Raw genomic sequence first — 24,671 nt, forward strand, 5'->3', positions numbered from 1 at the left:
TGAGTTCATTAAGTCTTTCCTGATAAGTTTTATGCTTAAGACCTTCCACCATTTTTGTAGCCTGTCTTTGGGCCCATTCAAAGACGGGCTACAAAAATGGTGGAAGATCTTAAGCATAAAACTTTGTATTTTTAGAGCTTTGTATTTAGAAATAACATTTCTTTGAAGCTAAAGTAAATGAATTCATTATTCACCACAGTCACTACATGTTGCAGTTAATAATCAGAAAACCTCTCCAGATTCCTAAGAGATCAGTAACGGGCGTAAATGCGCCTCCCATCCCCTGTCCTATTGTCTCTCCTATACCTCATATATCTTTTCTTCTATTCCTATATCTCTTCTTCTTCTATTCTTCCATTGATATATTCACTACGACTATATCCTCTGTAGCCTTCTTTGTGTTTTGGACTAACTAACTAATTAACTAACTAACTAACTAACTAACTAACTAACTAAATAAATAAATAAATAAATAAATAAATAAATGCATAAACAAACAAACAAATAAATAATTTTTTTTTTAATTAATCATATCTATAGCTAGTATCTAGTATATACTGTAGGTATCTAGTATGTAATAGAAAAAACAGTATTTATTTATTTAACGATATAAGTACAATAAAAATAAATAAGAATAGTAAAAGAAGTCGAACAGTTAGCTAAACTTAAAACATAACAAACTAAAAAAAATGCATGAAGGAGAAATAATTTAATAATAATAATAATTTATTATTAAATCTAAATCTAATAAATAAATATGTATGCCACCCCTAATTTATTATTAAATCTAAATCTAATAAATAAATATGTATGCCACCCCTCTCCGCAGACTCGGGGCGGCTCACAGCAATAATAATAACAGTATAACAAATCTAATACTTAAAAACATCTAAAACCCATCATTAAAACCATGCAACACAATCATATCATACATAAACTACATAACCCTTGGGGGTATCTCAATTCCCCCATGCCTGGTGACATAGGTGGGTCTTAACCAATTTATAAAAGTCAAGAAGGGTGGGGGCAGTTCTAATCTCTGGGGGGAGTTGATTCCAGAGGGCTGGGGCTACCACAGAGAAGGCTCTTCCCCTGGGGCCCGCCAGACAACATTGTTTAGTCGACGGGACCTGGTGAAGGCCAACTCTGTGGGACCTTATCGGTCGCTGGGATTTGTGTGGCAGAAGATGGTTCTGGAGGCATTCTGGTTTTCTAGAAAACTCTATCAGACAGTTATTGTGCTGATTAATAGTCTTAATATAGAAGTGCTCTTGTTATAACATGGAAATTAAACTTCACTTATGTTGTCCAACTACGATTCATAATTCCTTCTTGGATGCTTTGACTTGAAGATTCTTTCTAAAATACAACAAATGTGAGACGTTATTCATATTAACAATGTAACTTGATTTCCCACTTACTGGATGAGAATAGACTTTTCCAATTATATTTGCTTGGTTAATGAAATATTTTTAATTATGGATTTTTTTTAATTTGGCCTGATTATTTCCAGCTTCCTGTCATTTTCTATATGATGTTTTAAACTGTATGACAGATTTCTATCTTTAATTTCCCATTGAGGAAATTTAAAAAAGCATAGCTTGGCTATAGTCACCCCTTCAAAAGAAACATCCAGAAATATGTGCCTCTTGCCACATTTTTGCCCTTGCTTTGTCCTTGTCTTGGGAGATAGAGTGATCATAATATTTGACAATCCAGCCCTATCCAAATAGATTCTAGGATAGGATATAAGAACAAACAGCAATGAACAGTCTGAATATCACCAATGAATAATCTAAAACATTTTGGACACCATTAAACTAATCTGATCTCTACTACAACAAGGCTGCTCTGTTTTCCTAAACTCTAATGCTAAGAAAAGGGCCATCCAAGCCTCCTACGTCCCCCAAAATAGACACTGCCCTGAACAGATTGTCCCACATCTCTTATGATGGGGAGTTATCCATAATCCGCTTTCATTTTATGGCCAGACTAGATGTCCATCTTTGACTTTGGCATACAAAATTCTTGGAGAACGCCAACATAAAACTACAGCAAGGGTCTAGAATGATCTAGACAAGAATACAAAATCAATAGTAGATGGTTCCAGTTTATAAATTATGCCAATAACTATATTTGTATACTTTTTCCAAAATGTAGGTTAAATAGTTTGCTTTTACTAGCTGGTAATGCATGATTGATTGATTGATTGATTGATTGATTGATTGATTGATCAGTTTATGTTGAATCTAAAGTATATTTTTCATACCTCTTTTATTCCTTACTGTTTATTTATTTATTTATTTATTTATTTATTATTGTTGCATTTATTTGCAAGAATAACTTTTCATGGTTGATTAATTCGTAGAAGCTAAGCTTGATATAACAGCCTGTAGAGTATAGATTGTGAACCTATTGACCTTCAGAAATAGTTGATCTAAAACTCCTAAGAGCTCATAATGTTGGCACACCAGTTAGAGATGTTAAATAATAATTTGTTTGTACCTGAGAAGCCACAGGTTCTCTATCCCTGAATTCCATACAGACTTAATTCAGTATGACACATTCCTACTGAATATTGTATGGAGTTGTCAACTGATTCTCTTAAACTGTCAGCTTCATTCTGGCTTGTGGGAGGAACCTGTACAGCCAAGAATCAATCAGAAAATAATCAACTATAATGGAGGTAGATCAAGTTTTTAAACTGGTGATTCGCCATTTCAAAAATAAGAATTGCGTACATCCCAAGTTAATTTTATCTATAAAAAATCATTTGGCTGTGATATGCATAGAAGTGTAAATGAGCAATAGATGTAAAGTTTATGCATGAAAAGATGCTTATGTGCACATTAAACCTAAATATATGTGTACAGTTAGATGTGTCTGTAGCCACTCAGAAATAAATTTATCAATAGACAGTTCAGTTCACAATAACAAAAAAGATTATTTTTTTTCAAATTCAGGTATAATTATAATTTATGCTCTGAGTTTTCCATGCCATAATATGCTTAGAAAGCTGTAATGTAACCAGTTTTGCTATGCATTCTTGGTTTCATTGTTCTGTTGCAAGAATTTTGAAAGATACATTGTCCAATGAAATACACTTTTCTTTATTGTAAAACATTATGGGAAAATTGATTCAAAAGGAAAAGATATTGTTGATGATCTTCCACCTGTTCCTTAGACAATAAAGATGATCATAATATTCTGATTGAAAATCTGCCTTACGAATATTTTAATTTAAATTAATTTTCTTAAGTAATAAATGACAGCAGCTAAAACATATAAAACCATATGAAACTATGAAGTCAGTGATGAAGAAGACATTAACATCTACAAAAAATGAATTAATTAGGCTGCCAATACTGTACTTTGCATAATGCTTCCAGGAATGGGGATGATTTGAAATCCTTTGATAGGCTGTTAGATTGCCCATGTATTCCTCAAAGCTAAGAGCAAATGTGCAAAATTTGCCACCCTCAAAGCAATCTTTTTATGGAGATTCTCAGTCATCCAAGTCACTTGGAGGTTTATCTGTGTCCTCAATGTCACCTAAGTAGTGCTCCTAGTTCCTGTAATCTGCAATTATTTTTTTTCTGGAAATTCATTTCTACCCCACTCCATTGAAAGAGTGTTTTAGGTATCCCAAATTTGATAGCTAAAAGTCTGTAGAGATTCTCAGTCATCCAAGTCGTGGCTGTCCCAAATGTACTTTTTCAAAAGATAACTGACTTTGCCTGAATTCAGCAGTGAAGCACAGCTCCACAACACAGTCCTTTCATCAGTTCCAAGAAGGTTTCACACCATTTCACACTACTCAGGTGAACCTGAGGACACAGACAAACCTTCAAGTGGTTTCAACGAGTCTCTATGCAAATGGCAAATGGCCACCTGTCTGCAAGGAATATAAATCTTACCATTCCCCATCATCTGGTCAGAGCTTAGTGGATGAGAAGTGAAATAACTTCAAAGAGAAACAAGAAATAATAATAATTTAATAATTTATTAGATTTGTATGCCGCCCCTTTCCGAAGATTCGGGGCAGCTCACAACAGTAATAAAAACAGTATAGCAATGGGACGAATCTAATAATAAATATATAAAAAGTCCAGTTGCCTCTTCAAAGAGCACCTTTGGGACAATCATGGCCTGGATGACTGTACAGACATTTAGCTATCAAATTTGGGATAGCTAAAACACTCTTTAAATGGAGTGGGAGTAGAAATGGATTTCCAGAGGAAAAATTGCAGATTACAGGAACCAGAAGCTTCTCGGATGAGAAGCGAAACATCTTCAAAGAAAAACAAGAAAGCCCAGTTGCCTCTTGAAAAAGCACCTTTGGGACATCTTATTAGCCTTACTTTCAATATATGACTAGTGATGGGTGAACCAAACTTGCACAATTCGGGTCCGTACCGAATTTTGCAGTGTTTGGTATGCCGAACACGAACCTGAAATTTTTTGAAACTTCGGGCAAAGTTCGGGGTCGTGTTCGGCGTTTGGAGCTTTGACGTCACTGGCAGGTTGCTAAGGATACCAAGATGATCACTTCCTGGATTCCATGGAATCCAGGAAGTGATCACCTTGGCGTCCTTAGCAACCTGCCAGTGACGTCAAAGCTCCGCCCCCAAAATCTCTTCATGGGAGGGATTCCCCAGCTCCTTCCAAGGGAGGTCTTCATGTAAAAATAAACTAAGGTGCATCTTACAGTCTGAAAAATACAGGTAATCAAAATACAGAATTGGGCAACTGATTCATACTCATGATGAATGTATTCCCTGGGGCCGTGTGATCACTTTTGTAACCTTCAGTGTCAATGGGGAAGTCAGATTCACTTCATCCCTGTGCTACTAACTTAACAACTGCAGTGATTTACTTAACACTTAATAACTGGGGCAAGAAAAGTCATGAAATGGGGCAAAACCCACTTAAGAAATGTCTCACTTAGCAACAGAAATTTGGTGCTCCATTATGGTCGTCAATCAAGGACTACCTGTGTTTTTTTTCTACAGGCTTCCTATGGGAGATACAGGACTTACCTGAGCCAATACAGATGCAGTGTTGCAGATGAAAATAAAAACAGGACGGCATAAAGCAACACGGTGATCAATGCTCCAGGAATTCCAGTCTGCTCAGTTCTTAGAAAAAGCCAATAAAGCTTGGCACAGTCTGCAGTGGGATTATCAGGAGTGTAATGAAGTCGCTGAAATTAAATGAAAAGGATCGGGGTAAGAAAACAGCAAGGGTGAGAAATAGTACCAAAGGTTTGCAAAGTATTGCTATACCAGTGCTTGTTGTAGCTCCACCAATAAGGGTCCATTAAGGACTTCTTGATGGCTCCTTGATAGGTATTTTTTTCACCTTTTTACATTCCTCTATTTTTTTTATTTACTATTCTTTAAACCAGTACAGTCCTGATGTTGTATGATGAAAACACAATTGTGGTCAGTTATTTAAGCATCATGGGGATGAAACAGATTTCTCCGATGTCTATCTGCACTTGAAATGTCTTTTTTTGCAGCACAAACCTCTGCACTTTATTTTAAAATAGGTTCCAATCTCATTGACTTTAGTGCAATTTAATCTTAAGTACTCCCAACACTGTAATGGAAGCTAATTGTAGGGACAATTTGATTCGGTGGATAAAATGCTGTATTTTTCTCTGTACAACCCAGCTGTGTTTTCATCTTGGGAACACCAGGCATATTTTAGGTTCAGGACTCAAGACATAATACAATTATTTTTCATACCCGGTGTTCTGCCGGGCTCTCTGGAAGGAGCCTCCCGAAAATTCAAGGGTACAAATTGCAGACACACACACACGTTTGAAAATTCAAAACAATGTTCTTTATCACAAAATTCAAAATAAACTAAGCACTCTTTTTGTATTGCAAAGAGCACTCATCCCAAAACAACGGGGTACTCTGAACAATTTCCCTCAGTCATTAAGTACTTAGCTAGCAACTGTGAAGAAACTTCACACCCCTTCTTCTTCCAACAAAGTGAGACACACACAGACACACGCTGCTCTGCTTTGGTTTCAAAGGCATGAAAAAATCAACAAAGTCCAGAAAACAGCAACACACGATTCCTGAAGAACTGCAATCAGATACTCTTTCACAACGGCCAAACCCACACGCTGCTATTTATAGCAGCAGCCCTAATTACTGGAGCCCCACCCAACCACAGGTGGCCTCATTTTCTCTTGTAATAATCCTTTAGTTGTTGTCTCCTATGCATCACTCCACGCATGCGTGGATGCATCATCAATTCTTGTTCAGAATCCAAAAATGATACAGATGATTGATTTCCTCCTGGGCTGTCTGCCAAACTCCCCTCTTCTCTGTCCCTCATGCTGCCTTGGTCAGAGGAAGCTTCATCAGCAGATTCCATCGGGAGCAAAACAGGCCTGCGGCATGTGGATGTCTCCCCCACATCCATCTGCACATTCCTTGGGTCAGGAGCTGGGCCAGAGCTAACCACAACACCCGGCCAGATTTATTTCATTAAATTAGAGCCCACTTTTCCTTTTATCCTTTTACCTAGAGGGGACATGGAAGTGGGGGAACAACAATTGGTAGGATTGTCTTCACAATGAAACTGTTGTTTTTAAAAAAGTCTTTATTTGTGCATATATAAAGCTTTATATTCTGTCAATATTTGAGTGATATTAAAATGTAAGTCAATCAGAAATCTGTCTCCTGCTTAGGGTACTAAGTTGGAGGTTAGCAAGCCCACATTTGAGACCTAATGCTGCTGCTTGGCTGCATGAGCTTCTGTCATTAGCTCCATCTCCTTGATGGGGACATGGAAGGAGCCCCCATGGGCATCTCCTGGGCAACAGCTACTGCAATGTCACTGGCTAATCCTCTGAAACCAGAAGTACCTTAAATGATGCCACTGATACAAACAGGATGGGAAGGGGATCTATCTTTGCTACAATGTATTTGTGTGGGTGATTGTGGCTTCTAATATTTGAAGGACCAGAGGTGGGAGCCTCAGCAGCACAGCTGAGAGATAATAAAATATAAGTAGCTTTTCTTTCTCGCTGCCGCCATTTTGGGCCACTGCTTGTGGAGGACTTCTGAGGCAGGTTGACGGGCAGGTTTTGGTGCAAAGCCACTTTTGCTGGCTACAAACGAGGCCTATGAAACTAGAGAGAGCACACTGCCCTGCTGAAAATGGAAGGCATTTCTTCCGGCAAAAAGACCAAATTTCTACTTGGACAAAAAATGTACCTATATCTATAAGGCCAAAAACAACGTAGTGACTCCCAATAGGACCAGACTCATCTGGGGAAAGGTGACCTGTGCCCACGGAAACAGCGGCATAGTGCAAGCCAAATTCCACTCCAACCTGCCCGCCAAAGCCATTGGTCACCGGATCAGAGTGATACTGTATCCATCCAAAGTCTAAATGTACACTGCAAATAAAATTGAAAGTATATTTCATAGAAACATAGAAACATAGAAGACTGGCGGCAGAAAAAGACCTCATGGTCCATCTAGTCTGCCCTTATACTATTTCCTGTATTTTATCTTACAATGGATATATGTTTATCCCAGGCATGTTTAAATTCAGTTACTGTGGATTTACCAACCACGTCTGCTGGAAGTTTGTTCCAAGGATCTACTACTCTTTCAGTAAAATAATATTTGCTCACGTTGCTTTTGATCTTTCCCCCAACTAACTTCAGATTGTGTCCCCTTGTTCTTGTGTTCACTTTCCTATTAAAAACACTTCCCTCCTGAACCTTATTTAACCCTTTAACATATTTAAATGTTATTTTTTCTTTTAAAAAAAAGAAAGATAATAAAATAAGTAAGCTGTCCAGCTTATGAAAATTATTTTTTGAAAGTTGATTTTAAAGAATACGAGTTGAAGCTAAAAAGAATCTCGTGTCCAGCTATGAATCCTTAAATAAGCAACAGAATCCAAGGTTTCGAGTAAAGATGTGAGAAGAAATGGAGGACGTCACTTATTTACAGTAACGAGAAATTTCCAAGGGCGAAGTTTAAAGAAATGTGGTATAAGGGAGGGGGAGAAGCTATTATAGGATTAGGTCACTGAAGAAAACTTCCTTACAAATTAGAAACCATAACAAGTATATTTAACCCCAGAACTATATGTTCAGATCAATCCCATGCCTAAACTATAGCAATCAGTTGTGTTTCTATTCAGAGCAGTAGATTCATATTGATGGGTTAAAAGTTCTAGAATTTAAACAGCATTCTCTTGCTTTAATTTAAACTTTATTTAATTATGCAAAGAAAATCTCAAATACAAACTTCAGTCTTATATTTTTAAAACAGGAAACAAAGTGGAATTGCTTCAGAGTTTTCCTACAAACTTGTTATCAGTAACAGGCGTATGAGGGTTATGTCACACTTTATATTTAAAAGAAAACAAAGCGAAGTATATTAGTAATGAAGAAAAAACTGACAATGTTATAATATTTCATTGAATCATTACTAATTGGATCTTCGCATTATCGTGAAAGAGTAAGCTTTTTAGTGACTCCATTTAACCTGGTTATCAAACCAACTTCCTCCTGGTTCAGACCAGGTCTAAAGAACCAGTAATAACTTGGTGGCCTGGTCACTAGAACCGGCAGCGAGCCAGGCCTGCCACACTCCTGAGCCGGTGTTCCCAGCCATGGGTGCCACCATATTGTTTTTTTATCTTCTTTATAAAAGAACTGTGCGTGCAGGCATGCCCATGTGGCATGCCCCTAAGTGAACCAGCAGCGGGAGAAACAAGAACCCACCCCTGGAACCAACCCATTTTCTGGGTTTACCTAATACATTAAACCTTAATTTAATCAAACAGAAAGACTTTACAGATGCAAAAATAGCAATTCCAACCAAGTCTAATGTAACGAATGACCAAATTGAACAGGTCCAAAGACGGGCTACAAGAATGGTGGAAGGTCTTAAGCATAAAACCTATCAGGAAAGACTTAATGAACTCAATCTGTATAGTCTGGAGGACAGAAGGAAAAGGGGGGACATGATCGAAACATTTAAATATGTCAAAGGGTTAAATACGGTTCAGGGGGGAAGTGTTTTTAATAGGAAAGTGAACACAAGAACAAAAGGACACAATCTGAAGTTAATTGGGGGAAAGATCAAAAGCAACGTGAGAAAATATTATTTCACTGAAAGAGTAGTACATCCTTGGAACAAACTTCCAGCAGACGTGGTTGGTAAATCCACGTAACTGAATTTAAACATGCCTGGGATAAACATATATCCATTGTAAGATAAAATACAGGAAATAGTATAAGGGCAGACTAGATGGACCATGAGGTCTTTTTCTGCCGTCAGTCTTCTATGTTTCTACGTTTCTATGTTTCTAAGTTTTTAAATAAATCTAATTGTTTGATCATATCCAGTGCTTTGATACATGATTCTCTCTGGTGCTCCTATGTCCACATGCGAAAAGAGATTATTCTTGAAACTTCACTTCCAGTGATATATAGTCATTCCAAGACTAAATGGGAAGCAAGGATGCCTCCAGCAAAATGGAGGTTAGACAATCACAAGTAACTATTGCAACTCTCCCAATGAAAATGCAAACCTATTGAGGCACTTTCATTCTCTACTTTTCCCTACCACTAAATCTTTCTAAGTTCCCATTAGAAAGCTTGTCAGGGAAGAAGAGAATTGTCAGGCTCAGATTTCAGATTCTTCTTAGCTTTCAGTCTGATCTCATCTTTCTTTGGATTCACGGATAGTCGTGATAGATATATATATATATTTTAAAAGTTGGCACCTAATCTTATAGGTTTATTATTATCATAATCAACCAACATTGAATGTAAGCAAATACCAAATACTCCAGGCAACAAATAAAATGTGCAATATCAAACTTGGAGGTGACAGCTTTGTAAGACATCCAAGGATCAAAATCAAATGGTTGTTAATATTGTCAAAGCAGTCTGTATTAAATAAAGCAATCAAAAATGAATAAACCTATGGTTATTTATGATCCACTAAGATTTCAAATATTTACAGGGCAAAACTTCACTGTTTCTTTTCTAAAATACACTGTCAGGTGAGCTATATCATTTCCTTTAATAATAAAAAATGAGAGTGAGTCCAGAGGGGGCCCTATTTTCCAAGACTATCACTCTGTCTGCTTTCATAAGCACTAAGTCCACTTAAAATTTAAAAGATATTAGATCATTAGAATAGTTCATGTCATATTACCACAACATAATACTTTTAAAATGCTTGATCTAAAATAAATTGATTGGCAAGTAATCTAAAATAGCAGCTCAAAGAATGCCAAAGGCGGGAAACAAAATTGCTAATACAAATATGGAAAACACATGTAAAGGATTCAGTTTCATTTTGAAATAGAATATGTCTTTTTTGCGTGGTATTCAGTGAAATGTGTTCCTTGTGAGAATAATTTCTGATGGAGAATATTGGCAAGTTTGTCACAAGACAGCAAAATGTTTTATTCAGAACTTTTCCAATTAATCAAATGAGAAGTGGTTTGGGACATTCAAATCCTAGATCTTTGAAACATATTCACCGATCTTTCATATTATTATTATTATTATTATTATTACTATTATTATTATTATTATTATTATTATTATTATTTATTAGATTTGTATGCCGCCCCTCTCCGTAGACTCGGGGCGGCTCACAGCAATGAAAAAAATACAATGACAAATCTAATAGTTAGAATCTAAAATAACAATAATACATTTAAAAAGTCTAAAAAACAAGAAACCCCAATATATAAAAACATACATACAGTCATATCATACACAGAAAACTACATAGGCAGGGGGAGGTGTTTCAGTTCCCCCACACTTGACGACAAAGGTGGGTTTTAAGGAGTTTACGAAAGGCAAGGAGGGTGGGGGCAGTTCTAATCTCTGGAGGGAGCTGACTCTAGAGGGTCGGAGCCACCACAGAGAAGGCTCTTCCTCTGGGTCCCGCCAAATTACATTGTTTAGTTGACGGGACCCGGAGGAGACCAACTCTGTGGGACCTAACCGGTCGCTGGGATTCGTGCGGCAGAAGGCGGTCTCGGAGATAACCTGGTCCGGTGCCATGTTAATATAACAAAGACTCATTATAGTATCTGTAAGGCAAAGTTGATCTCCTGACATCAACCACAATTTAAAAAATGTTTAGCTATAATTTGTAAAATTGATCTATTGTAAAGCAACCTGATGTTGTTGGTATTTTTTTTAAATTGTATTGTGATTGGAGAGAGAAATAAAAAAAATTCTTTGCTGGAAAAAAAAAGTTTAGCTATCATTTGTTCAAATTAATCTGAAAAATTCTCAGTGAAATGTAATAGTTTCTATGATCACCATGTGCAATTCTTAGCAGTTCAAAAATCTGGTAATAAATTTATCTTCCAGGAATTAAGAGTCTTCAGCTCTACTGTGGTTTACAATGCCCAAGTACTCCGGAAGAGATACAAGGCAATTCATAGAGGGAGTAACCCTAGAACTGAATGGAAAAGTAATACAAAAGCCTGGACAAATAAGAGAACAACAGACATCCTTTAGCAGTCTCTGTGAACTTGAATATCTTATTGCCCTCACATATAAGCCCGTTACCAATTCTACTTTAAAAATAAAGCAAATAAATAACCACCTTCTAAGACTGGTCTTCTCCTGTTTCTTCTCTTCCTTCCAAAACCATTGCAAATAATTTTGCTAACTCAGATTTAAATATTAACACCCCACAAAAATGGTGGATCTGTAGCTCACCAGATGTTGCCATTAGATTTGATAGAAATGCCCGACCGGCGGCATAAACTGCCAGCCGAAATTGCCCCCGGAGCAGGGGGACGCTGCTGGCGGCCCCACGGAGCAAGGGGAGGTCCTTGATCACCCTATTTAAGGGCGATCCGAACAGGACCTCCTCCTTGCCTGGCTGCCCCGAGAAGAGAACACCCGCCCACCCTCCGCTATCAACAGTGTGTCCTTAGGAGGTCGCTTTGGGGCAGAATAGGAATTTTTTGCGGCCTCCCCTTTAGAGGCGGCCGTTTTTTCGCCTATTCCACACTGACTGTACGAATGGATTGGTTAGGGGGTGCGGCGCATGTAGATTTCAGACTAGGCCTCCCTTTGGTCACTGGGGTTTGGCAGGTTAGGGGCGGAAATGGGCAGTAGGAGTGACTGCGCATGCTCCTTTGGGCATCCTTTTAAAGGGTGATGGACTGCCTGTCTCCAGGAATTAGAGGTTAGAACAACGTCGGGGATTGGAGAGAGGATGTCCATGGGAATCACCGGATCCAATTTCCTTTGGGGGATTGGAGGGTGAGCTCCTCCCACATGACAAAGGGGCATGGCTTGGATCCAGGTGAAGGTGGCTACCTTCATCTGGTTCAGCAAGGAGTTTTTGCCCATGTTGCCAAGGAAGTTTCTGGCAGGAATTTCCACCCTGTTAGTTTTTGGCCTCTGCAGGTCCTTAGTTATAGTTGAATTTAAATATTTAAATTTACGTATTTAAAGTTACATTATTTAAATTTATGCTAATTTAATAAAATGACTCTTTATTTAATCCACAATATGTCTCAGCGTCTTTACTCCGCTTCCGGAGCAAATCCTGTGAAAGTATGTAGACTGACTGATTTATACTTTCCTTAACTTACATTCACATCGGTCCAGGAGTGAAAGGCTCCTGGTTCACTCATGCCTATTGGTCACTGGAGAGCCGGTCGCGAAGAGAGTGCAAGGCTCTGCCCACCCTCCCAAATGCTGCCATTTGGGTTCTTTTAGCCTCTACGCATGCAAAAAGAATTCTGTGCATGCTCAGAGGGTAAAAGAACCCAAATGGTGGCATCCAGCAGGGTGGGTAAAGCGTCACGTTCCCTTTGCGACTGGCTCTCCAATGACCAATAGGCACGAGCAAACTGATAGGCATTTCACCCTTGCATAGGTCTGGTCTTTGTTGACTTATAATTTTGTCCTTTGCTGCATTTTGTTATTTTGTGAGGGAGCCCAAGATATGGGGTAACATGAATTCAAAATATCTTGATAATGGCTGAACACATACTGTATATGTGAAAGAAAGAAATGAGAAATATATTAGATGGGTTTGAGGGATATGCAGATGTCTGGAGAGCTACACCTAAGAACTAGTTATGTAACTTTCTTAGACCAATTCTAAGACGGAGTCAACCATTGTGGATGAGCAACATCAGAAGACTTGATTTCAAAAGATGTTTACTTGAAGCCTAGGGATCATGATCAAGGACTTGAAATGTTTCTGAAAGGATCTCTTTGCTGATATATTCCTGGTTTTCTCCTCTTTATTCACCACTTTTTGCCTAATCATCTCCTAATTTGCCAACCAATAAGTTAACAGTTGCATGTTGGTAAGTTATTGTTTGCATTTATCTTTTGAAACAATGTTCGTTTAAGAAGGGGTAATTGTTTCCCATAAAACATTTACTATTATTTTGTTGAATGAAATTACACCCAAACTAACGTTAAGCAAAACATTTAGCTGCAATTTTGCTTCTCTGTGGTTTTATTGCTATAATTTGCTAAAAGGAAAATTTAGCTGGGGGTTTCCAGTTAGCCTAAAAAAGAGCAAAAAAAGTGTTTCGGGAATTGATAATAGGTTTCCTTGGCTGCATCCCTAGCAACATACTTGGCACTTATTCAGAACCTGATAAGATTGAACTTACAACACTCTAGACTCAAGTAATATCTGATGCAAAATCGTTGTATCTTGTTGCATATACTCTAGCATGAGAGCAAAGTTCTATAGGATCCATAAAGTAGGACACAAAGAAATTGAGGATTAATCTCAGCATCTCTGGCCTTTCGTGCAACAGGTCTATCTGTGTTTGTGGATACATCACTTTTGGGACAATAACTTGAGTCTACCCTGGTAATCAGCCTAGTCACAAGCAACATAAAATACAAACTTTATTGGATACATTAAATGCACACTAAGGAGATAAGGAGCAAGTGAATAAAATTAAGATTTAACCATTGGATTTAACAAAGTAGAATTTCCAGCATCTCTTACTTCTAATCATTTTGGTTACACAAATAATAGCTATAGTTCAACTGTATCCAGAAAGCCCCGAGTGCCATTCTCTACCTGGTTTTTTTTAAATTTCAGGTGATGCACCTGAAATGTAATTTATGAATAAATTAATCCAGTATCCATGAATACGCTCTTTCCTAAAAAGAATAGAAAACATTTATCAAGCATTCCTTGTGTGCCAATATCTAAACAAAATATGCGTCATTTCCACACTTAAAAATTGAAAATATTGTACTAATGTATTAAGATCGAAAGACAAGGAAGAACAAAGAATCTAACATGAATAATTATAAGGCAAATTTATTTCCTAAATATTCCAGTGTATCTTTGGATAGCAAAATATCCTCAAAATTTAGCTGAACTTGCAGCTAACAATGTAAAGTTTGCTTGTTTACTTGAATCACAAGCCAATCTTATCTCATGGGGGAATTTTCCTCCAATTAACTATTAGAGTAAAAGAAGTCCAATTGACAATTAAGGTCCAAGTTTGATAGGAACCAAAACATCCTTTCCTCAATCTATTTTCCTTGAACTGCTTTTACTTCAAGGCATTGATTATGTGGTAGAAAAGTATTCAGGTAATGAGTCAATTTGGCTCAGTTTTTATCCTAGGAAACATGGTTAGAGGGGGAAAAGCTATCAATGATGACTGGCTAGTCTTTTAGAACCTTAATACAATCAACAATATATTGCTGGATGAAATACTAAAGATAAAATCCAGCATAATAAACATAATTCAATATGTTATCCACATATCTTAGGCTTTGATTGGAAAGAGAAAGATTTCCTTAAAAATACAATTTGGTTCCCTAAACCAGAGGTTTCCAACCTTGGCAACTTTATGAGGTGTGGACTTCAACTCCCAGAATTCCTCAGCTGGCTGGCTAAGGAATTCTGGGAGTTGAAGTCCACACCTCATCAAGTTGCCAAGGTTGGAGACCTCTGCCCTAAACTATTGCATTGCTTCTGAGACTGCTACAATCATTTGCATGCTTCATTAAAATATCGGTTTTATATGTATTCACTTTATATCCATTGAGTATAATGAATCACTACCAATTTATTTAATTATTTTTACTTGGCCTGCTGTCAGCAGAGGTAGGATTTCATATTATTTGGTGACTCATTGAATAAAACAAACTTCCATACTGAAGTTATTTTAAGTGACTTACCCCCAGGAATGCATCCACCACAAACACTGCCAAAGGGTCTAATACTGTCCAGAATCCCCAAGTCATGATCAGCTTTGACAAGTAAAAAGGGAAGGAGTCAAACAACAGTTGACAGCTCCATCTCATCAGAATCAAAAGAAGCATCACTGTGTTCAAGGTCAAAGGTCCCACCATAACCATAGCTGTCTCTTCGCTAGCACGTACCAAAGAATTCTGGTAGCACAGGTCCACAGTATAAAGGTAGAATTGGAATCTGAATAAAAGAGATAGGGCAAAGATTCAAGATGATTATCCTTGTTAGAGCATACTAAACCAATTTCTTCCGTGATTTCTTTTATGCATTAAACATGCAAAGATGTTCCCACTAGAACTTTACTAGAATTTAATTATTATGATTTGTATTTGCATGTGCATACTTATGCACAAATGGTGAATTTAAAGTTCAAATCACAAAACATAGAAAAGGGAGTAATACAATAAAAGTCACATCTACTCAACTTTCAAAAATAAAGATGCAGTATAATAAAAAAAAGATGTGGTTTTGTTTTTTAAAAAAATCCTTTCATGCTAATAAATCCCTTTGTTCATGGAAGCTTTGGCCTTATAAAATGATAGAAACGATAAAATTGCAAATGAAATGCTTTTTGAAAAACCGAACAATTTCAGAAGTTTATAACTTTAAAGTTATCCAGATAATTTCAAATCACCTCTTTTGTAGTCTGAAAAGAATGTTGTTTACTCATTTAGAAACATAGAAACATAGAAGACTGACGGCAGAAAAAGACCTCATGGTCCATCTAGTCTGCCCTTATACTATTTCCTGTATTTTATCTTAGGATGGATATATGTTTATCCCAGGCATGTTTAAATTCAGTTACTGTGGATTTACCAACCACGTCTGCTGGAAGTTTGCTCCAAGGATCTACTACTCTTTCAGTAAAATAATATTTTCTCATGTTGCTTTTGATCTTTCCCCAGCTAACCCTTGTTCTTTTGTTCACTTTCCTATTAAAAACACTTCCCTCCTGAACCTTATTTATCCCTTTAACATATTTAAATGTTTCGATCATGTCCCCCCTTTTCCTTCTGTCCTCCAGACTACAATTTACATTTGTAATCACAAAGCATCATAACTGTGTCTTCCAGAGGTTCCACATCACATCTCAACCCTGACTATACCAGTAAGTGATATGGAAGCCAACGTAGTGAATCGCTTGACCTATACTCTTAAATTGATTCAAATCAGGGGTGGGTTCCCCCACAGTTTGGACAAGATCACCCGAACCATTAGCAACCCGCTGGTGATGTGATGATGGCATCATGGATAAGGTTTGGTCAGTGTTGATCCAAAAGGCGCAACCAGGGGTGGGCTAACTGCAACGCTCTCTACATGGGGCTACCTTTGAAGAGTGTTCGGAAACTTCAGATCGTGCAAAATGCAGCTGCGAGAGCAATCATGGGCTTCCCTAAATATGCCCATGTTACTCCAACACTCCGCAGTCTGCATTGGCTGCCGATCAGTTTCCGGTCACAATTCAAAGTGTTGGTTATGACCTATAAAGCCCTTCATGGCATCGGACCAGGATACCTGCGAGACCGCCTTCTGCCACACGAATCCCAGTGACCGGTTAGGTCCCACAGAGTTGGCCTTCTCCGGGTCCCGTCGACTAAACAATGTCATCTGGTGGGACCCAGGGGAAGAGCCTTCTCTGTGGTGGCTCCAACCCTCTGGAACCAGCTCCCCCCAGAGATCAGGATTGCCCCCACCCTCCTTGCCTTTCATAAACTTCTAAAAACCCACCTCTGCCATCAGGCATGGGGGAATTGAAACATCTCCCCCTTGCCCATGTAGTTTTTGTGTATGATTCGATTGTGTGTTGTTTTTTATATATTGGGGTTTCTTTTTTGGACTTTTAATCTAAAACTGTAACCTAGATTTTAAAATATTAGATTTGTTACTATGTATTGTTCTTCACCATTGTTGTGAGCCGCCCCGAGTCTGCGGAGGGGGCGGCATATAAATCCAATAAATCTAATCTAATCTAATCTAATATTCCCGGCCCTACTGGAACAGGCCAGGAGCATGCCCCCACATCTGCCCATGCGCATGTGAGATTTCCAGGGACCCGGAACCCAGAAATAAGCAAAAACAAGTTTTTTGCTTGCGGAAGCAAAAAAAGTGGTAATTTTTTACCGGAATCGCTCCAGTTGCGTGTACATGACACGTGCATGCCCAATGGCATTGGAGTGAGCCTACATGAATGGCAGTTCTGGCAATTCCAGCTGCTGCCCATCACTGGGCGCAACCATCTTTTCTGGGGAATTTTTGGTGAATTTTCCCATTTTTGGATGGCTTCTCCTCTTCTGCTGCTGCCCACCCCCCAGGTTAATACTGACCTTTATTTCTTCCCCCAAAGCACAGCTGATCAGCTCCTCAGCTGTGTTTCAGGCTGAATCCTGCTACTGAGCATGTGCGGAACTAAAATTGCATGAGGGGATGCGCACTTGCTCGTGTGTGCACATGAAACATTGCAATGAGGACCGGTGGTGAAGTTAAGTGGAACCCACCCCTGGTTCAAATGATATGTACATCTTCTTCTTAGACTTCATAAATGGGGGAACTAAGACATCTCCCCCAGGCTTTCTTATATTTTATGTTTGGTATGTATGTGTTGTATGGTTTTTAAATTGTTGGGGTTTTTTATGTAATTTTATTATTAGATTTGTTTCATTATTATACTGTTTTTTATTACTGTTGTGAGCCGCCCCGAGTCTTCGGAGAGGGGCTGCATACAAATCTAATTAATAATAATAATAATAATAATAATAATAATAATAATGATAATGATGATAATGATGATAATGATGATAATGATGATAATGATGATAATGATGATAATGATGATAATGATGATAATGATGATAATGATGATAATGATAATAATAATAATAATAATAATAATAATAATAATAATAATAATAAATACTTTACAACTACAGAGCCATGATCCATGCTTACTTTGTGACAGGAACTGCGAAAACGTGGAGTAAGACCCATTGACTAAAATAATGCAGATATAGACGGATAAACCAAAGGAAAGAGATTAGCAGCACACTGGACCAGAAATCCCAGGAATACCATTGTCCTCTTCCAAGTTCAAAAAAGGCGTCATATGCTCCGAAGTAGAAATGCTTGGTAAGTCTTGTGGATACTTTTACATTGATAGCAGGGTGACAGCTGTAACAAGAGAAATGATACAATGAAAGATGATGCAAAGTGCATAATTTAGAATGGATTACTGAACGGTTTCACCATAAAGGTTTAGAAATCTGAAATATAAATAGATCAAATAAAATTATCTACGGTTGACCTATCCAGATTCCTAAGAGGTCAGTAAGGGGCGAGTACAAGTGCACTAGAGTGCCTTCTGTCCCCTGTCCTATTGCTCTCCTATATCTCCTATTCCTTTCTTCTATTCCTATATCTCTTCTTCTATTCTTTCATTGATGTGTTCTATTACTATATCTTCTTTTCTATTATTTCTTAGATATATTTTACTATGAGTAACTCCTCTATAACCTTCATCATGTATTTTACTATGTGTATATAGATATATACCCACTAAAACCCTCATTATGTATTGGACTAAATAAGTAAGTAAGTAAGTAAGTAAGTAAGTAAGTAAGTAAGTAAGTAAGTAAGTAAGTAAGTAAGTAAGTAAGTAAGTAAGTAAGTAAATAAATAAATATTTATTGCTGTCTGTATATACATTTTAGATTGCTATCACTAAAGAGTAGTTACTGCTCAGTCTCACCATAAAGGTGAGCTTGCATATTAATTGCTGTCTGGATGCAAGTCTATTTTTGCTATCACCAAAGAGTAGTTTGAGGTGTCAGTTCAGTTGTAATTACATTTTAATAGAGGTATAATGGGGAGTTAGCAGAACCCAAAAGAAGAATGTTGAGCTCTAGTCAATCTTGAAGTGTAAAGATCTTTGTCTAAGTGACACTCCTGAAAGCTGAATCAGCCCACAGTACATCTAGAATTCGGTGAGCAATATGGGAAGAAGAAAAGCAAACCAGCCAATGAGAATTAGTTAATTACTGTAATGGTATGTGGGAATGGCCTTGGCAGACTGAAGGAAGAGCTGTAGACTAGACACAGTGACAAGCAGCAGCTGAGTCCACAGAAAGTTTGGGATGTGTGTCAAATGTCTGAGAATAGACCTTCCCTGGTTTCTTGGACTATAAGGGCAGGGGAGAGATGGAATGTACATTCAGACTGGCAAGATTCTGTTAATGTAACAGTACATATGCTGCAACGTCCTTCCAGTCAACGACTACTTCAGCTTCAACCGCAACAACACAAGAGCACGCAACAGATTCAAACTTAATATTAACCGCTCCAAACTTGACTGTAAAAAATATGACTTTAACAATCGAGTTGTCGAAGCGTGGAACTCATTACTGGACTCAATAGTGTCAACTCCCAACCCCCAACATTTCTCCCTTAGACTCTCTACAATTGACCTCTCCAGGTTCCTAAGAGGCCAGTAAGGGGCATACATAAGTGCACTGATGTGCCTAACGTCCCCTGTCCAATTACCTTTCCTTTTCTCATATACCACATATATTCTCTCCCTCTCATCTACTCTCTTCTTTTTACTTACTATCTATATATATATTACTTAATGTCTATTCTCTTCCATATGTATTGTATATTGGGCAAAGAATAAATAAAATTTTAAAAAATAAAAATAAAAAACAATAAATTTAAAGCTAGTATTTCTGGGTGTGCCTCTTGTCTAACTACCTCACAAAGCTGACAATTACATAGACACCAGTGAATCAAGCTTAGCTTCCAGGGACTGTACGAACAAATATTTGCCATCTTAACCGATTTACAGTAATAAATTGTTGCTTTTCTATGGACATTCCATTAATCTTTTTGATCTGGTCTACCTTTCTTACCAGATATCTTCTCCTTCACTTAATTCCTTGATTTCAAAAAATATAATATTTTTTTCTAATCCTTCATGAAGCTTCAATTTCTTTCTTGTATTATTTGGATCTCTCCAGTGTCTTCCCATGTTAGCTATCTGGTTTCATATCTATGTGTCATTATATATCCTCTTTCCCCTAGAATATATGTGTGGGTGTGGATGTGGATATGTGTAACACTCCAAGCATCCTATTAATAAACAAATATTTTAGAAATATAAGCAACAGAGAGTGGGAGGGGCAGAGAGAGCAATACTACACATGTATACATGGATGGATACGGTAGAAAGATAGATAGATAGATAGATAGATAGATAGATAGATAGATGGATGGATGGATGGATGGATGGATGGATGGATGGATGGATGGATGGATGGATGGATGGAAGGATGGATGGATGGATAATAGGTAGGTAGGTAAATATGTAGATGATGATAGATAGATAGATAGATAGATAGATAGATAGATGGATGGATGGATGGATGGATGGATGGATGGATGGATGGATGGATGGATAGATAGATAGATAGATAGATAGATAGATAGATAGATAGATAGATAGATAGATAGATGCCATAGATGCCATAGATTGAGGGTTGCCCAGAAGGTAATGCACCATTCCCCCCCCCCTCATGTTACAGTAATGGTATGAATGTGAAACTTTAGATATAAGTTATTGGAATTGTCAGGGGTACATGTGTAAATTTTGCATTTCTTAAGACATAAAGTACCTGCAGCAGTGTTTCGAAATGGCGTCTGTAAGTGATGTACGCTAAAAAGCAGTGTATCGTCATTGAATTTCTTATTGCAGAGAAAAAAATGGTGGGAACATTCACCAACATTTGTGTACAGTTTAGAGAGAATCTGCAGTCGACAGAAGTACGGTTAGTCACTGGGCCCAGAGAGTGAGACCATTAGAAGACGGTTTGGCAGAGCTCCAAGATTTGCAGCCAGAACAAGGAGTGGTACCGACAGGGCATAAATGCCCTTGTGTCTTGCTGGAGGAAGACCATAGAATGGGACGGAGATTGTGTGGAAAAATAGGGAGTGTAGAACATCATAATTTCTTGTGTGTAAATTTCATTGTGTTCAATAAATAATTGTTAATTAAAAAATGAGGTGCATTAATTTCTGGGTGACCCTTGTAGCTGTGCTAGGATTTTTGTTTCATCATCAATGAATTAAAAAGTTAATAGTTCTGTGATGTTCATTGGCACATTTTAAAAATGAAAGTGTAGGCTGGCTATGGGGGGGGGGAGGCACAAAGGAACTCACTCTGTACAACCATTTATGGATCAATGTGGTGTGATCTGCCCTTTAGTTAATTACAAAAGGTTTTTTTTTCAAAGAAAGGGAAATGGCAGACATGCAGACACAAGCTTGGCATTCTGCCTGCAAGAATCTGGAAGGTCCATTCTGATTCAAAGCTAAAAAGGCAGCCACTTCTTTGACCTTTGAAAACTTCTAACTCTTGTGTACATCTCTACTGATTAAAAGGACTAAGGCTACTCAGGCCACCAAGCAAAATAACAACATATTCATATCATGCTTTCTAAATGAAGAACTGTAAATATTCCCAGAACATAAAAGTCTTGCTAATAATGTAACGAAGCTGTGTAAATCATCATTTCAAAGTTTTCAAAACTTCAAACTCTTCTACTTTTTAAGAAGTGCTTAGTTGTCCCAATGTCTTTCCAATTAAGGTAGTCCTCAACTTACAACCATAACTGACCCTCAAATTTTGGTTATAAGTCATTGTGATTGTTAAGTGAGGAGCCTATTTGACTGCCTAGCTCAACAACCACAATCCTGGTATTTCCATTTGTGGTTGTTAAGCAACTATGCAGGTCATTAAGCCAAGCATGGGATAGCAAAAGGAGGTGAGAGCAGCCCCGAGTGGGCTTTGGAAAACTATAGACATGCACAAGGATTCTACAGGCCAAAAGCCTTTGGACACCTCACTTCCTAACCAGATAACTCAGGCCTTGGGGTTCCTCTCTACCTCTCCCCCCCTCCAGTCCCACAGGCCTTTGGCCAGCACCGTGACCTGTTTGAATATGGAGTTTGGAACAAGATCCTTCCAAAAGATTGTGAGAATAGCAACTGCTTGTAAAATGGCGGCTTTTATAGACAGATCATGCATCCCCACAGTTAGATGCACCAGTCAGCAGAAAAACTAAAAGATAAATGAAGCAACGTTAATATTTTTCGGAATATAAGATGTACCTTTCCCCCACCCTCTAAAAGAAGGTGGAAATGTCAGTGCACCTTATACACTGAATACAGCCATTTTGGCTGTCCCGAAGCCCTCCCCCCCATATCCCATTTTCGGACAGAGGGTCTGGGAAGCCTGCAGAGAGGTCCTAGGTGCTGGGGGATAGCAAAAATGGCCCTGTTTTTCACAAAAATGGGGGCATTTTTGCTATCCCCGAGCACCCAGGAGTTCTCTGCAGGCTACCCAGACCTTTTCCCCTCATCATTTTTGCAAAAAGATGGGTGAAAAAATGGCCCATTATCACATCTAGTATGACTGGAGGAGGAATTCTGGGAGTTGCGGTTCACTAGTCCTAAAGCTAGTCCTAAAGTTGTCAAGTTTGAAGACCTCTGGGTTAGGGATTAGGGGTGCAAGGGTATTCAAACTTGGCAAGTTTAAGACTTGTGGACTTCAACTCCCATTCCTGATCTAACATGACTGGAGGAGGAATTCTGGGTGTTATTATTATTATTATTTATTAGATTTGTATGCTGCCCCTTTCCGTGGACTCGGGGCGGCTCACAACACAATAAAACAATTCATAACAAATCTAATAATATACAATTTAAAATTTAAAATAGTTTTAAAAAACCCATTTTTAAGCAGACATACCTACAAACATACCATACATAAATTATATAGGCCCGGGGGAGATGTTTCAATTCCCCCATGCCTGACAACAAAGGTGGGTTTTGAGAAGTTTACGAAAGGCAAGTGTTGTGTCTAGAGGACAGTTAGGCCTTGTACCCGCCCCACATTCCTTGGGCAGGAAAATACTGCAAGGCGATTGGTTGGCTCAGCCTGGCAGCCCGGCATATATATAGCTGCCAGGCACGGCCATGTCTTGTCTCGTTTCCAGTTCTGTAACCGTTACTTCTGTTAATAAAGAACTGTTGTTTATTCAAGATTGCAGTCCTTCATTCCGCCAAGGATCTAACATCTGGCGATGAGGAAATGTGCACCAGAGAGAAGGTAACCTGTACCCTAAGCCATTTTACCCGCCAGCACGCTGCAGCAAGGAGGGTAGGGGCAGTTCTAATCTCTGGGGGAGCTGGTTCCAGAGAGTCGGGGCTGCCACAGAGAAGGCTCTTCCCCTGGGGCCCGCCAACCGACATTGTTTAGTTGACGGGACCCGGAGAAGGCCGACTCTGTGGGACCTAATCGGTCGCTGGGATTCGTGCTGCAGTTGAAGTCTACAAGTCTTAAAGCTTTCAAGTTTGTAAAAAGTGTCCATGGTTGCAAAAAGTATTCTGCTACACAGGTATTTTATTAAATAGTACATTACTACACCATTTGGTTCAGAATATTTTTTTCCTTGTTTTCCACCCGTATAATCTAGGTACGTCTTATACTCCAGTATATTTTATATTCCAAAAAATAGGGTATTTCATGTATGAACCTGACAAACTTGTCAGCTGCCCTGACACATGTCACTGATAAAAAATATATACTGTATAGAAGCTTATCTGTAACTGCTTCTGACAATTTACTATGTTACCTTATGCCGTTCCATTTCCAAAGCTCCAAATAGCACATCAGGTGATCCGTAAAAGATCATAATCCACTCAACCCTAACTCTGCTCTTTTCCAATGCAGAAAAACTCTGTGGGTTGCTACCAGACACTAGAGTTCCATCCCGAGAAATGTCTACACATTTTCCTATTTTCAGTTTTCTGCTTTTTTTCTTTTTATTTCCTGCTTATTTTTAAAATTTGATTTCCCTTTATTTTATTTTATTTTATTTAGGGATCAGTGTGACGGCTCAGCAGTTAAGATGTTGGCTTGTTGGCTGGGAAGCCAACAGCACAGATTCCAGATCTGAGGGTCACGCAATAGGGTAAGGTAGCTCCCGTCCTCACTCCAGCTCCTGCCAAACTAGCAGTTCAAAAGCATGCAAATGCAAGCAGATAAATAGGTACCACTTCAATGGGAAGGTACCAGCACTCTGTGATGTCATGTAGGCCACATGACCATCGAAACATCTTCGCGCAGCACAGGCACAAAGGCCCTTGAAACAGAGATGACCATCACCTTATATCACAGCTGTCAAACTTGCGACGTTATTTTGTCATTATGTGACATATCGTGATTTCCCCCCCCTTCGCTGAACTGTGTTGGGTATAGCCAGAACGTGATGTATCTGGCCTGCAGGCTGCAAGTTTGACACCCCTGCCCTATACACTTGGCAATGACATGGGGAATAA

The 24,671-nt window shown here is 38.4% G+C and overlaps 1 protein-coding gene and 1 pseudogene across 1 annotated transcript; one reads left to right on the plus strand and one right to left on the minus strand.

The window, feature by feature from the left end:
• Positions 1-2,604: 2,604 nt before the first annotated feature.
• Positions 2,605-20,301, minus strand: LOC139165453 (uncharacterized). Its single transcript, XM_070748627.1, has 5 exons — positions 20,183-20,301; positions 18,231-18,449; positions 15,212-15,464; positions 5,040-5,203; positions 2,605-2,641 (listed from the first exon to the last, which is right to left on the minus strand). The coding sequence occupies exons 1-5, from the start codon at positions 20,299-20,301 to the stop codon at positions 2,605-2,607; spliced, it is 792 nt and encodes a 263-aa protein (XP_070604728.1).
• Positions 5,214-7,416, plus strand: LOC139163444 (large ribosomal subunit protein eL33-like; annotated as a pseudogene).
• Positions 20,302-24,671: the final 4,370 nt, after the last annotated feature.

Source organism: Erythrolamprus reginae, chromosome 3, assembly GCF_031021105.1.
Source record: "Erythrolamprus reginae isolate rEryReg1 chromosome 3, rEryReg1.hap1, whole genome shotgun sequence".
Lineage (NCBI taxonomy): Eukaryota > Metazoa > Chordata > Lepidosauria > Squamata > Dipsadidae > Erythrolamprus > Erythrolamprus reginae.

Excerpts from the sequence above, each read along its gene's own strand:
- LOC139165453 (XM_070748627.1), bottom strand. The coding sequence starts at position 20,301 with ATGGGAAGACACTGGAGAGATCCAAATAATACAAGAAAGAAATTGAAG. Across the intron at positions 18,450-20,182 it reads AGTGAAGGAGAAGATATCTG|CTGTCACCCTGCTATCAATG; the intron begins GTAAGAAAGGTA and ends CTCTTGTTACAG. Across the intron at positions 15,465-18,230 it reads TTCGCAGTTCCTGTCACAAA|ATTCCAATTCTACCTTTATA; the intron begins GTAAGCATGGAT and ends TCTTTTATTCAG.